Genomic DNA, 12,902 nt, shown 5'->3' on the forward strand with positions numbered 1-12,902 from the left:
ATACGGTTCCTGATCATCCGGATGTGCATTCTAATGATGCTCTTGGTCGCATTTACACAGTTCATCCGAAGAATGACGAATGCTTCTACTTGCGGTTGTTGATGGTAAATGTTCGTGGGCCGACATAATTTGAATCACTTTGAACTGTCAATGGTCCAACATTTTGTGCTGCATGTCAACAGCTCAATTTGCTTGAAAACGATATTCATTGGGACATGAAAATCGCTGTAGCAATTGTTTCTGCATCTTCAAGTCAGATACGCACATTATTTGCTATCATTATTTCGACATGCTTCCCATCAAATCCACCTGAACTGTGGAACAAGTACAAGGATGACATGTCAGAAGACATTTTTACATCGAATTCGTGTCAGTTCAGCAAATCCCTATCTCGAGTGAATGAGGAGATACATAACCAGGCTTTGCTTTTGATCAAATACATGTGTTATCTCATGTGCGGCAGTTTATTAGTCAAGTTAGAAACGTCAACGCCACATCGTGGAATGAATGACGCTTTTAATCGAGAATTGGAACGTGAACGTGAATATGATCGAGATGCATTGAACCTATCGGTTTGATCGAATGTACCAATGTTGAACCCCCAACAGAAAGAAGTGTACGATACGTTAATGAAGGCAATTGATGATGGAAATGGTGGTTTATTTTTCCTCGATGCACCTGGTGGAACTGGGAAGACATTTCTCATGTCATTGATTTTGGCCACTGTTTGTGCGAGATCCGAAATTTCTGTAGCAGTTGCTTCTTCTGGGATAGCGGCTACGTTGTTAGAATGATGCCAAATGGCAAAATTGAAATTGCAATTAAACCTTCAAACGACTGAAACACCGACAAGCAGTATTGCGAAACACTCAGCAATGGCCAAAGTTTTGGTAGCAAGTAAAATCATCACCTGGGATGAATGCACAATAGTGCACAAATGCGCATTGGCAGCACTCAATCGAACTATGAAAGATCTGCGCAATTACTCAAGATGTTTTGGTGGCGCAATGATTCTACTATCTGGCAATTTCCGCCAAACACTACCAGTCATTCCAAGATCGACCGCTGCCGATGAAATGAACGCTTGCCTCAAATCATAGACTCTGTGGCGCTATGTGAAGAAACTTCAGCTGACGACAAACATTCGAGTTGCATTGTTAAACGATCCATCTGCCGAAGATTTCTCTAAGCAATTGCTGACTATCGGTAACTGCCGTGTTCCTGTCGACGAATCGAACGGATTGATTTCGTTTCCGCTGAATTTTTGAAATTTCGTCTCAGCGAAGGACGACCTCATCAAAAAAGTGTTCCCGAACGTCATTGCTAACCACAAAAATCACAATTGGTTGAGTGAACGAGCAATTTTTGCGGCAAAGAACAAAGATGTGGATCACTTAAACTTCACAATTCAAAATCAAATCGTTGGTACAATGCATTCCTTCAAATCTATCGACTGTGTAATAAACGAAGACGAAGCAACCAACTATCCAACTGAATTTTTAAACTTATTGGATCTGCCTGGCTTGCCACCGCATAATTTACAACTGAAGATTGACTTGGTAGTTATCATGCTTCGAAATCTGAACCAACCAAAACTATGTAATCTATTTCATTTTGATTTGATTTTTGCACATTTATTGAACTTAATTCATTTTGAGTATTTTAATTCAGCTAATAAGTTAACACAAGATTAGTGATTCTGAGGCGGTACGAAGTTCGCCGGGTCAGCTAGTTACAAGATAAAAATAACTTTTTATATACCACGTTTTTAAATTTTCTATTGAATCATATAAATTTGACAATTCTATATATTAATAAAAACTTTTTATTGTACTTGATAGAGATACCGAATAAATATAGAATGCTGAAATGTCATTTTGACATTTCATATTGATTTCCACAGTAACGCACGTATATATTAATAATTTAGTTGCTAGGACCCCCTTAGCAACCAACAATAATAACTTTCCATACAAAACAGAATTAACTTAAAATGAGTTCAATTCCACTTAAAAAATGGCTGAAAGTATTAAAAGAATGCATTGTCGTCGTGTTCTGATATATTCTAAAAGTTTAAAATGTCTATCTAGTCGGGAAGTTAGTTAAAAATCTTCAATCGTCCAATACAAATCTTGGAAAAACAAGAAAAAAATTATACTGGACACACAAGAAAAAACCTGTACTGGATAAACAAGAATACGAGCTAATAAAAACGTGGTAAAAATAGATTATAGTAATCATCATGAAATAAGAGAACAATACAAAATGTGTGCAGTATTTTTTTTGCAACATTATTATTATGTACTTATTTGGTTATTATTTTTCTTGTAATTTAATGAGTCTTATATCAAAGATAATGCACATGATATACGCAATGTTTGATTTCTTTCGTTTACTTATAATTCTCTCTGTTTTCTTTAAGAATGGGAAAATGTAATCCAGTAAACATGTTATGCCGCGTGGGAACTTTAAATAATTAAATACGTTTAGTAGGTAATAAAGGAATCTTAAGTTGTGATTATATTGAGATGCACGTCGCGAACTGTCACGCTGTCACGGCGACAAATTTACTCTATGGTTTCGTCATTTTGCAGAATATTTTGAACAATCATCACCTCTGTAAATTCAATGACGGTGAGTGCCAACTCTAATGTATTTGTACTTTGAATTATTATTCATTATTCATGCGAATTTCAATTAATTTTAACAGTTTCTACGTGTGCGTATGTTAACATTACTAGCGATATTATATCCATAGATAATATTTTTAACTGAATCAAACCTGCAGACCATAGATAATAGACAACATTCTTATAGAAAATACATAGTCCCAACAGATAAAAACAAAAAACACGCGAATTTGAGAAGAGTCGAAAATGTTTAAGCATGTAGACATTAATAAAAAAACCTTCATTGAGTCATGCAGGTGTCGATGCAGTGCGGTACAATTTAAGGTGACCTCATTGTTGTTCTAGTGATTTTGACTGACAATGTTCGTTTAAAGGTTCAAAATGTGCTACGGGATGGAAGCATCTGTCTGATAAAATTTTAAACACCAAGAAAAACGACTTAACACACTTTTTCCCGTAGCTGTGACGTCACGTGATAGTACACGACGTGCAGCATAATATAATCACAACTTTATAGCCTCAAATATCACTAGATTAATTTTATATCAATAATAACAATCAATGTATTTATGTGTTATCAAAACAATAATGTTGTCTTCAATAGCAATTTACATTACATTAGTAAAATAATTTTAATATAAAATAAACTTGTGCTACCACAAAATCAGCACAACATTTTTCTAAATGGATTTTAATTAAGTATGATGACGTCATAATAATAAAAAAATCTCAAAAAAATTAATATTACCGCTCCGGTTGGTGAATTCGAGCCTGGAAATGGTGTCATTGACATTGCAGCCTTTCCAAAATGTGCATTTTGAATGCATATCTCTAAAAAAAATGTGCATTTTTTTGTTAACACCATGATAGCACAATAATGACATTCCAAAATGTGTTTTAATATTTTCATTATAAACATAGCGTATTTACCCAATCGTAATATTGGGTAAATACGCTAGTACATAATATTATGTACATGAATAGAAAACATAAATAATTTAAACGGTATTTCCCCACGTTATACAAAATATATTATATAATATTATGTAATACAGATAAGAATGTATTTACAATGGTTCACGGAAAATTGACGACCATAGACGGAGTGAGCGCAAACGAGAATACGATTTTTAACTTTTTTATTCCAGGTATTTTTATAATTTCATTAAAACTTAATACGACCAATTTTTCCTTTAATGTGCTCATGAACGCTTATAAAAAATCTTCTTCTGATTATAATATGTACATTGGATTAACGGTGCAAATTAAAAAAATCGCGGTCATTTATTTGACTGTGACATTAATATTGAGATTTTCTGTGTAAGGATGTGTCTTATATAAGCCAAAAGCTATCACACTATCTAGCAGTGGCGAAAGGTAGAGGTAGGCTGTTAAGATCTGCCATAAATAATAGTGCACAGTAAACTTTTCTAGTCTTTCTTTTTATTGAACCAAGACTACAATAATTTACAGATGGTGTTGGTTAGTTTTTAAAATTCAAATAAACCCTGTCTAAGCCAAATCATAATAGTTTTTGTATATTAAGGGCAATATGACAACATTTTTCATTCCTACTTATTATTAGTTTCGTTTATTACACAATATACTTAAATTGTTAGTTTTTTTTAATTCATTAAGCCCTGCCTAAACCAAACTATAATCGATAAAAATATTATTCTATCTATGAAATATCCAAAGTGATGTATAATTAAATTGCATAATTTTAGATATTTTATAGATAGACGAGAATTTTTGACTACCTATTATCTATTATGGCTTCGTTTTCACAGTTTTAATTGAATTTTAAAAACTAACCAACACCATCTGTGAATTGTAGTCTTATTTTAAGGAAAATACTGACTGACAAAGTTTAATGTGCAATATTTATGGGGGATCAAAACAGCCTACCTCCACCCTTCCCCACTGCTATCTAGTAATATTTTTTGACACTTGAACAATGTACAATGATAAACATATTATGTATTATTAATATTACGTTAGAGAAACATGTATGTAAGAACTCGTAACTTCATCACATTTGAAAACAATTATCACTGACATACTAGTTTCGACCTATCTATCACGTACGTAGTGATAAAAATATTATGATAAATATTATCAATCATATTATTTAAACCAAACATTAGTGAATGAATTAGTAAACTAGGTTTAACCAAACTTGCATCACAAGCTATATTTTATCAAAACACATTATATTATGATAACACAAGTATAGTTGATAAGCATAGATTATTATAATGTTTACCATTATTTCTTGCTTTGATCACGTAAACAAGTTGTTTTATTATCCCGTGCAATGAATTACTGTCGCTACAGTATGATATGCGTACATGTTTACCACAAAAACAATTGCTGCGTGGTGTACTTTTATAAATGTACCGAATAACCGTCGATAATTTGGATAGGAAACACTAGGATGATTCGGCGCCGAGACAACTGGGCGCTACGCATTAGAATTAAATTCGAAAATAAATAGACGTTTATGAATAATTAAAGGTAGGTACCTACTTTTAAAATATATATTTAATACTTGATGAAAATTTAAACATGCATATGTAATCACTGATTTAATTGTGCATTGCGTTTAATTTCCAACGAAAAAATAGTTAAATTTTTTTATTTTTATATAAAGCGTCAGGCATAATAATTCTTAATTAGCAATAAAAACATTAGGTACCTATGTTAAGAGCAAAATGAATTAAAACTACCAAGTAATAGATAGAAACTTATTAAACTTCCTCGTCTACTTTCTGTGTCAAATCATAACGAACGTCTATTTATTTCATTAATAAATGTTATTTCATTTGATAGTGCGGCGCCCACTTGTCCTGGCGTCCAGTTGTCCCAGTGCCAAAACACGAAATATTGAGAGTGTCTCTAAGGGAAAAGAATTACATATAACAGCGGGTCTATTCTATACACAAGGCGACTATCGACCGCTAAAGTGAGTGATAGCATTTATTACATATTTGTATTGAGGTATTATAATTGTTACAATAAGTTAGCCGCCTAAACAGTAAAAACTGTCTATCTCGCTTTAAATTTTATCACAGCCAAGAGAGGTGCTGTTAAAATATAGCACTTATTGCAACAATTACAACCAACTTATTGTAATTGTTACAATAAGTGCTAATACTTCGATACAAATCTATCCTAGTTAGCGGTCGTATTTATCACTTTAACGATAAATATATAATAGAACTACAGGTGTGATTTAAACAGGGTCAGTGATAACGACCATATACGATAAACACATTTCTCCGCCTATTTCCTGCATTCGGGAAGAAATGCATATTATGAATGGTTACGCTGTCCTGCTATAAACGAAATATTATTAACCCTTAAGGGGGGACATGCTCGTCGAAGGTCAAAATTGAGTTTTTATTGTATTTTCAAACCATGATCCTGGACACTGCTTAAACGTTGTAGATAATCTATTTATATAATTTTGAAGCCTTATTATCCTTTATAGTTATTTTAAACATTTGATGACTGCATGAAGTATTTTTGTTACATAAAATAGTATTCTTTTAAACCTCTCGCTCTAATGTTTTAGAATATAGTCATATTTCGGTACAGAACTGTGCAGTGGCGTTAAGATTTTTTACATTTATTAATTTTTAAACGCATTTATAAAACCATTAGTATAATTTATTACGAGATAATTTTTGTAAAATATTTACGATAAAAAATTATTTTGATAATCTCTGTGATCCCAAATTTGACAAGAATTAGGCATTTTATTATTCAAAAAATCGGCAAGATTAACACATTTGAAGATGATTCTAAAGATATTTATTATAAGCTATGTCTTTGACCATTCAAGTGTGATAAAAATCTTATGAATAATGATTGCTTTATAATAATTATTGACCTAAGAAGAAGGTAGTGTTTTTTTGAAATACGCCATTTCTTTTGTCATTCCCTAGTGGTTAAGTTACAACATACGGCCGTAGCCATGGTTTGAATATACAATAAAAACTCAATTTTGACCTTCGACGAGCATGTCCCCCCTTAATGTCTTCAGGCAAACATCATACGTTTATTCAAGTAGTTAATGAATGACTATTAGAGAGTTACTATTAAAGTAGTTTAAAACTTGAGTTCTCTAACTTCACTAAAACTAAAATACTGTATTTTTACTTAGCAGGACAGATTAGTCAGTCTACTTGAAGTGTCTTGCCTGATGTATTATAATAATATAGCATTCATGATTAGATAGATTTACATAACGTTAACATCGCTAGATAGAAGCCTTAGTCAATATTCGACCGTGTTTAGGAAAAAGGGCGTAACCCTCACAGAAAAAATTTTACAGGAGAGGCAAAAAACGTTTTTTGAGAGATTTTAGTTTAATATTTTTTAAAAAATAGACACAAACATTGGGTGCATGATGATTGATGATTTGGTGTAATATATTTTCGATCTAATAATAATTAAAGAAGTTATTACAGAAAAATCATTAAAATTGAGGATAAATGCTTTTTTCCATAAATTATTTTTAATTTAGATAATAATTCGGCATTTGCGGCTTACTTCCTTTTTATAGAACGTGTATTTAGTTGCATACATTGTTAATATCTAATAAAAGCACTTTTCGAAAAATTGAGGGTTACACCCTTTTTCCTAAACACAGTCGATAATATGTTTAGTGTCATTAATTCTTACCGAACAGATTGAGGTTGTTAAAGTCGACATCGGCATCCAGATCAATGTTCTGCTTATCTTCTCTAAATGTCGATGGATTCCTTAAAACGCTGACTGCCGACCGACTGCTTCTGCCATCATCCTCTTCGAAGAACGACCGCGAACCATTGATGCTGCCGTTCAACGATTGATACATCTGAACAATCAGGGACGAGTAGTCGCAGACCAATACCAGGAACAAGCCCATCAAGATGATGGTTCTAAAGATTCCTCCAGACTCCATCTTGCAAGTATTTGATGGCTAACTAGGAATTTATTATTTAATTTTCACTCACTTTTTTAAACTTTTAATTATTATTAATTTATTCAATTAATTACCTTGTTATACCTATGAAAATAAATCAAAAAAATATCACATATTACAGTTATTAATATTTACTATTTAAATGATTTATTATATTACATTAATTTATTTTTAATTATACTCAATGGCATTGACATCTTTTATCTATTAGATGCTGAGTATTTATTTGCTTAATATTTTAATTTCAGGTAAACTAATATTACTTAGGTACTCTGAAACTTCATCGCCCATAAATCACAGATCGCAATTGGCAGATAAATGACTTGGCATTTTTGTTTTAAATTATTATACCTCTCGTAAAATGCAATCCATATTGTTAAGCATACTAATTAATACTGACCAAGTAAATTGACACTATCATGAAATGATAACTACATATATGAAAATTAACATAATGGTCACTTTATCATTTTATATATGTCATAGGTATACCTAGAACGGTTAAATAACCGTTTATACCTTTCTTTCGATATGACTGCCCTACCTATATCTACAAACTATTCTGATAATAATAGATGTAGTACCTATGAAAATTTTATAAATAGTAATTTATTATTATTTTCGCCGTATTTTAATGGCTGTCGACTCTAGAGCGAATAATAATATACTGTATGTTATACCGAAACATATTATATCGACTGTAAAAAGGAAAGAGGACGTAATCCACATAAATAAAATTTTACAGGAGACACAAAAACGTTTTGGTTATGGTTTTCGGTCAAAGTTAAAATACAAAATAGACATAACCGCGAAGTGCATGATAATTAATAATTTAGTTTTTTATATTCATTATTGAGTTATTAAAAAAAAAAACAACAAAAATGATGGTTAACTCGTTTTTCCCAGTTCAATTCCTTCTTTTTTTTTTTAAATTTCCAGCTAAATTTAGATAATACATTGGCATTTGCAGCTTAAATCCTTTGGACACAACGTGTATTTTTAGTCGTGTACAACGTTATTATCAAATAAAACATATTTTGAAAAAACGAGGGTTACGTCCTTTTTTCCTTTCTAAAGTCGATATGTATGTACAAAACTTTACATAACCTTGAAATCTAAAAAATATACTTATTTGGTTTTAAAATGTTAACCAACTTTAAATGTTTAAAAGTAAAGATTTAAAAATGAACCTAGATAACTATCGATGTATTATTTATTAATTAAAATAAAAACATTACGTGTAGTAGGTATACATTCCGGACAATTTAATAATGATGACGACCGGTTTTGCCGGCTTTAATCTGACATTCTCAACTGATACAAAATATAAATTATTGCAGCGCAGTTATTTATACCATTAAATCGAAAGACTAACGTTTATTCATTGAAGAGATACACAATAATTAAATGTAAAATAGTTGTACGAAAAAATGTATATTTTTTTCAGTTAAGAATGTCTCATTGAGCCGGATGAAACCGGTTCGAATCATAATTAAATTATGTGGAATAAATACTTAACGGCCCACATGCTCAGCGTACGTCAAAATGGAGCTTTTATGCTATTTTCAAAGCATGATCCTGGACATTCCTTAAACGTTGTAGATAATCTATTTACTTCACATGGATGTACTGAAATATTACTATATTCTAAAACATTAGAGCGAGAGGTTTAAAAGAATACTATTTTATGTAATAAAAATACTTTATGCAGTCATCAAATGTTTAAAATAAATATAAAGGATAATAAGGCTTCAAAATTATGTAAATAGATTATCTACAACGCTTAAGGAATGTCCAGGATCATGCTTTGAAAATAGCATAAAAGCTCCATTTTGACGTACGCTGAGCATGTCCCCCCTTAAGTACTATATTGTGTTTTATTTAAATTGACAGTTAACACTATTAAAGAGGTCAATGTATTAATTAAAAAATATATTTACTTGTAAAATTTCATTAGGCGACAGTCTTATTTGTTATCTGTCAATCTTTGAAAAAATCCATACAGCATAAGAACGTTACATTTTTTTCACAAATGTGGCACTACTCACCAGGGAACCTGTTTTTGAGCAGGTTTTTACTTAGTTCAGACTAAGAAATTATAATTAAAAATATACGATTATTAAATCAAAATAAAAACTGATTCCTGATCCGAAATGTGTCGGATGTGTGTTAACTATATGTAAATACTATTCTATCATAGAATATTCAATATACATACATACAAACGTTCAAACTAATTATTTAAATGTTATTCCATGGTATGTGTAGTATTATAGTGAAGAACATTAATTTTATTAATTAACTTATATAAATCAAAGTCCGTGTAGCGGATACTAAATTGTTTTCTGTTTATTTTTTTGAATTCAATATTTTTTTTCGTCAGATGAGTCATCGCTACAAGAGGACAATCCAAAAAAATATTTAATAAAAAATGACAGTCGGTAATTGATCTTCCATAAATTTATTTTGAAGCCTTACGATTAAATAATAATTATTTATAAACACTGTGGTTACACGTGAACCATGGCCGTGAAATCTCTTATTAAAAAATGACATTGTTTATGGTTAATTTTAACCTAAATACTCGCTCTAATTTGACTGTTTGTTTCAAGGAGAAGTGAGTTTTTATCATTTCAACTCGCTGCAAGTGACTCAATGTATCAATAAAAACTTTATGATTGTCAGATAACTACGTGATGTTTAGAAGAAAAACTGCAATGGAATTAATATATTCATCTTAAACACGTTTCTTAGTAACATTGTAATGCTCTTGAAACTTTTGACAGGGACACTTGCATGAAATGAATATTCAATTTAAGATACATGACATTTAGGTTTGGTTTGAATTTTGACATTTTCAATACTTTCAGTTGTTGTTTTTTTGTTTTAATGATATATATTATAATATAAATAATATTTAAGTCATTATTAAATGACAGATTATATTCTAACATAGCGTAATGTTCGTTTAAAACACAAATTTAACACCTGAAAACCCTAAAGATGAATAAGTTAAAAAAAAAACTATTTAATTTTAATTAAAAAAAAAATTATGATTAGCAGTCACGTTTTTTTAATACACATTAATTTAAATCCTCTGATCTTTATTATGAAAATGATAAAATGAACCACTGTGTTATTGAAAAACCTTCAAGTTTTTTTTGCGAAACCTATTATGATCTATACCTATATTCTAATATCCACAATTAAATATAATATAACACAATGTTATCTGTTAAGAATGTATTATTACCGCTGTCAAATAGTGGTAGATAGGTATATAATATGATCATTTTTATGGTTAATGCAATTAATCACTTTAATCTGCCTTAAATTAAATACATTGCAAAAATTTGATTTTAATAATTTTCAAAAAAAAAAACGTTTCAATGAAATGATAAATAAATTAATAAATATTTTTATTAATGTGTTTTATTTAACGAAAAATCAGGTGATAGCTGTTATTTTTCATTTTAATTTGACCATGTTTTTTTCGATTAAATGTATTTCTGTCAATTTGTTGTCCCCCGTATGTTTTTTCTTAAATACCAGAACGAGGAAAATGTAAAAATACTGCAAATATTAATTGATATTCTAAGGTCGTTTAAAATCCATGTGCACTTTATTAATAAAGTATCGAAACCCCACACAGCATTTAATAAAATATAAACATGTTTATTTTTTGTTTATACCGTATATAAAAACAACATCGACACTAGCCTTTTAAAATTCGTTCGCGCGCCTGCGCCCGACGCGTTTTTCTTTCACTGTGTTTACAGCGCCACTGATTCCAAATTTGAATTTTCGCTCCAAAGCAAGTCGAGCCAAGACATGCCGCCCCCACCTTCTTCTCGGTGCCTAGGTGAGCATTAGTTGATTTTTAATGCATTTATTACGTATCATAGTTGAGAATATTGCAAATTGTGATATAATTCGGCAAAAAAGTGACGGTTTTAAATCATGAGCATTCGAAAAAATCGATTATACAACAGAGCGGTATGCGTAGGCTGTAGACATACAAAATGTATCACACAACACAGTGATACATTGATAATGATAAAATAATATTGTCGATTTACGATGTCTTTAGAATATATTATTTAAATAAATCTTCAAAATATACTGCTACGAAATCATACCTAACACTACTATTACCGATTCCTTTAAAGTGATATAAAATTTTTACAAATCAGAATTTAAACTCAATTACCATAATTATATTGCCCGCAGTCTGTTTATTTTTATTCAGGTACTTAAATTATAATTTTTGATCAATCTTTATATTATGAAGATATCTCTTAATTCATCCCACTCTTCAGGGCATTATTGATTTTATTGAAAAAATATATAGGTAGAAATATTATTAAAATATCTTCTTAGCATCGGGAAAGATTTTGTTCGCTTAGTGGGACTTTGTCAACCGATAATAATAGTATATTTAAACTTCACATGAAGATTTATTTTAATGCGGTATCTTGTATTAATATGTTAGAGGTTGTGTTTAAAGCTACATATTGGTTTTGGGGACTTTTCTTATATAATACAAAAAACAAAAACTTTTAATTTACTTACCCTGTTTTATTATTACAAATAAAGTCGTATTATGTCGTTTAAATAGACGATACATTGGAATTAGCGCGGGAAAAAGTCACATGATCACCTCTGTTGTAGTTCATATAGTATTGATCTGTAATTTATTTTAAGTTGACATATAATTCTATATTTATTTCAAAATCCATAAAAAAAATCCATTCAATGATTTATGTAACACTCATTATTATATGACAATAACGTATTTACTATACCATAATGGTTGATTTATCTAAACGGAATTAGCATAGTTTTAATATAACTAGAGGAAGTTTTCTGTTCTATTTTTGTTTTAAAACCATTGATGTGCTACAGCGTTTTTTGTGTAGTTGAATAAATTGGTAGGTACCCAAATAAAACAAATATCCTGCACATTGGCGTACTTGCGTTTGTTCTGATACAATCTACATACAATTTACATTTTTGTAAGTGTTCATCTAAACACTAGTGACTTACTTTTCTATTCATAACAACTTTAAGTTTCTGGTTTAATTTTTCCATAAAATTTTAAATTATACTTTACCATCATTGTGATTGGATACGTCACGTCTACAATACTTTTATAGAATATATAATATATCAATTTGGTTTCTCTCAGTTTTCCAAAGTTATATTTTGCAATTATTTTATTTTTATTTATATTATCAGTTTCAAAAGAAAGTCAACGTCAGCAGAATCATCGCTCAGTTCTAACTTACAAAAATTTATTA

The 12,902-nt window shown here is 30.2% G+C and overlaps 1 protein-coding gene across 2 annotated transcripts in view; it reads right to left on the minus strand.

Moving 5' to 3' along the window:
* Nucleotides 1-11,388, minus strand: part of geko (olfaction protein geko) — a 60,198-nt gene extending 48,810 nt beyond the window's left edge. The window contains exons 1-2 of one of the 2 annotated variants that reach the window (XM_085956500.1): nt 11,323-11,388; nt 7,320-7,686 (exon numbers count right to left, since the gene is read on the minus strand). In XM_085956500.1, the coding sequence (XP_085812626.1) occupies nt 7,320-7,581 (262 nt within the window). In that variant the 5' untranslated portion in view covers nt 7,582-7,686; nt 11,323-11,388. Of the gene's footprint in view, nt 1-7,319; nt 7,687-11,294 lie in introns of both variants that reach the window. The other variant, XM_085956499.1, reaches the window with a different exon arrangement.
* Between the last annotated feature and the right edge of the window lie 1,514 nt (nt 11,389-12,902).

Source organism: Rhyacophila brunnea, unplaced genomic scaffold (assembly GCF_057557595.1).
Source record: "Rhyacophila brunnea isolate RB1 unplaced genomic scaffold, BYU_Rbru_1.0 scaffold_6, whole genome shotgun sequence".
NCBI lineage: Eukaryota > Metazoa > Arthropoda > Insecta > Trichoptera > Rhyacophilidae > Rhyacophila > Rhyacophila brunnea.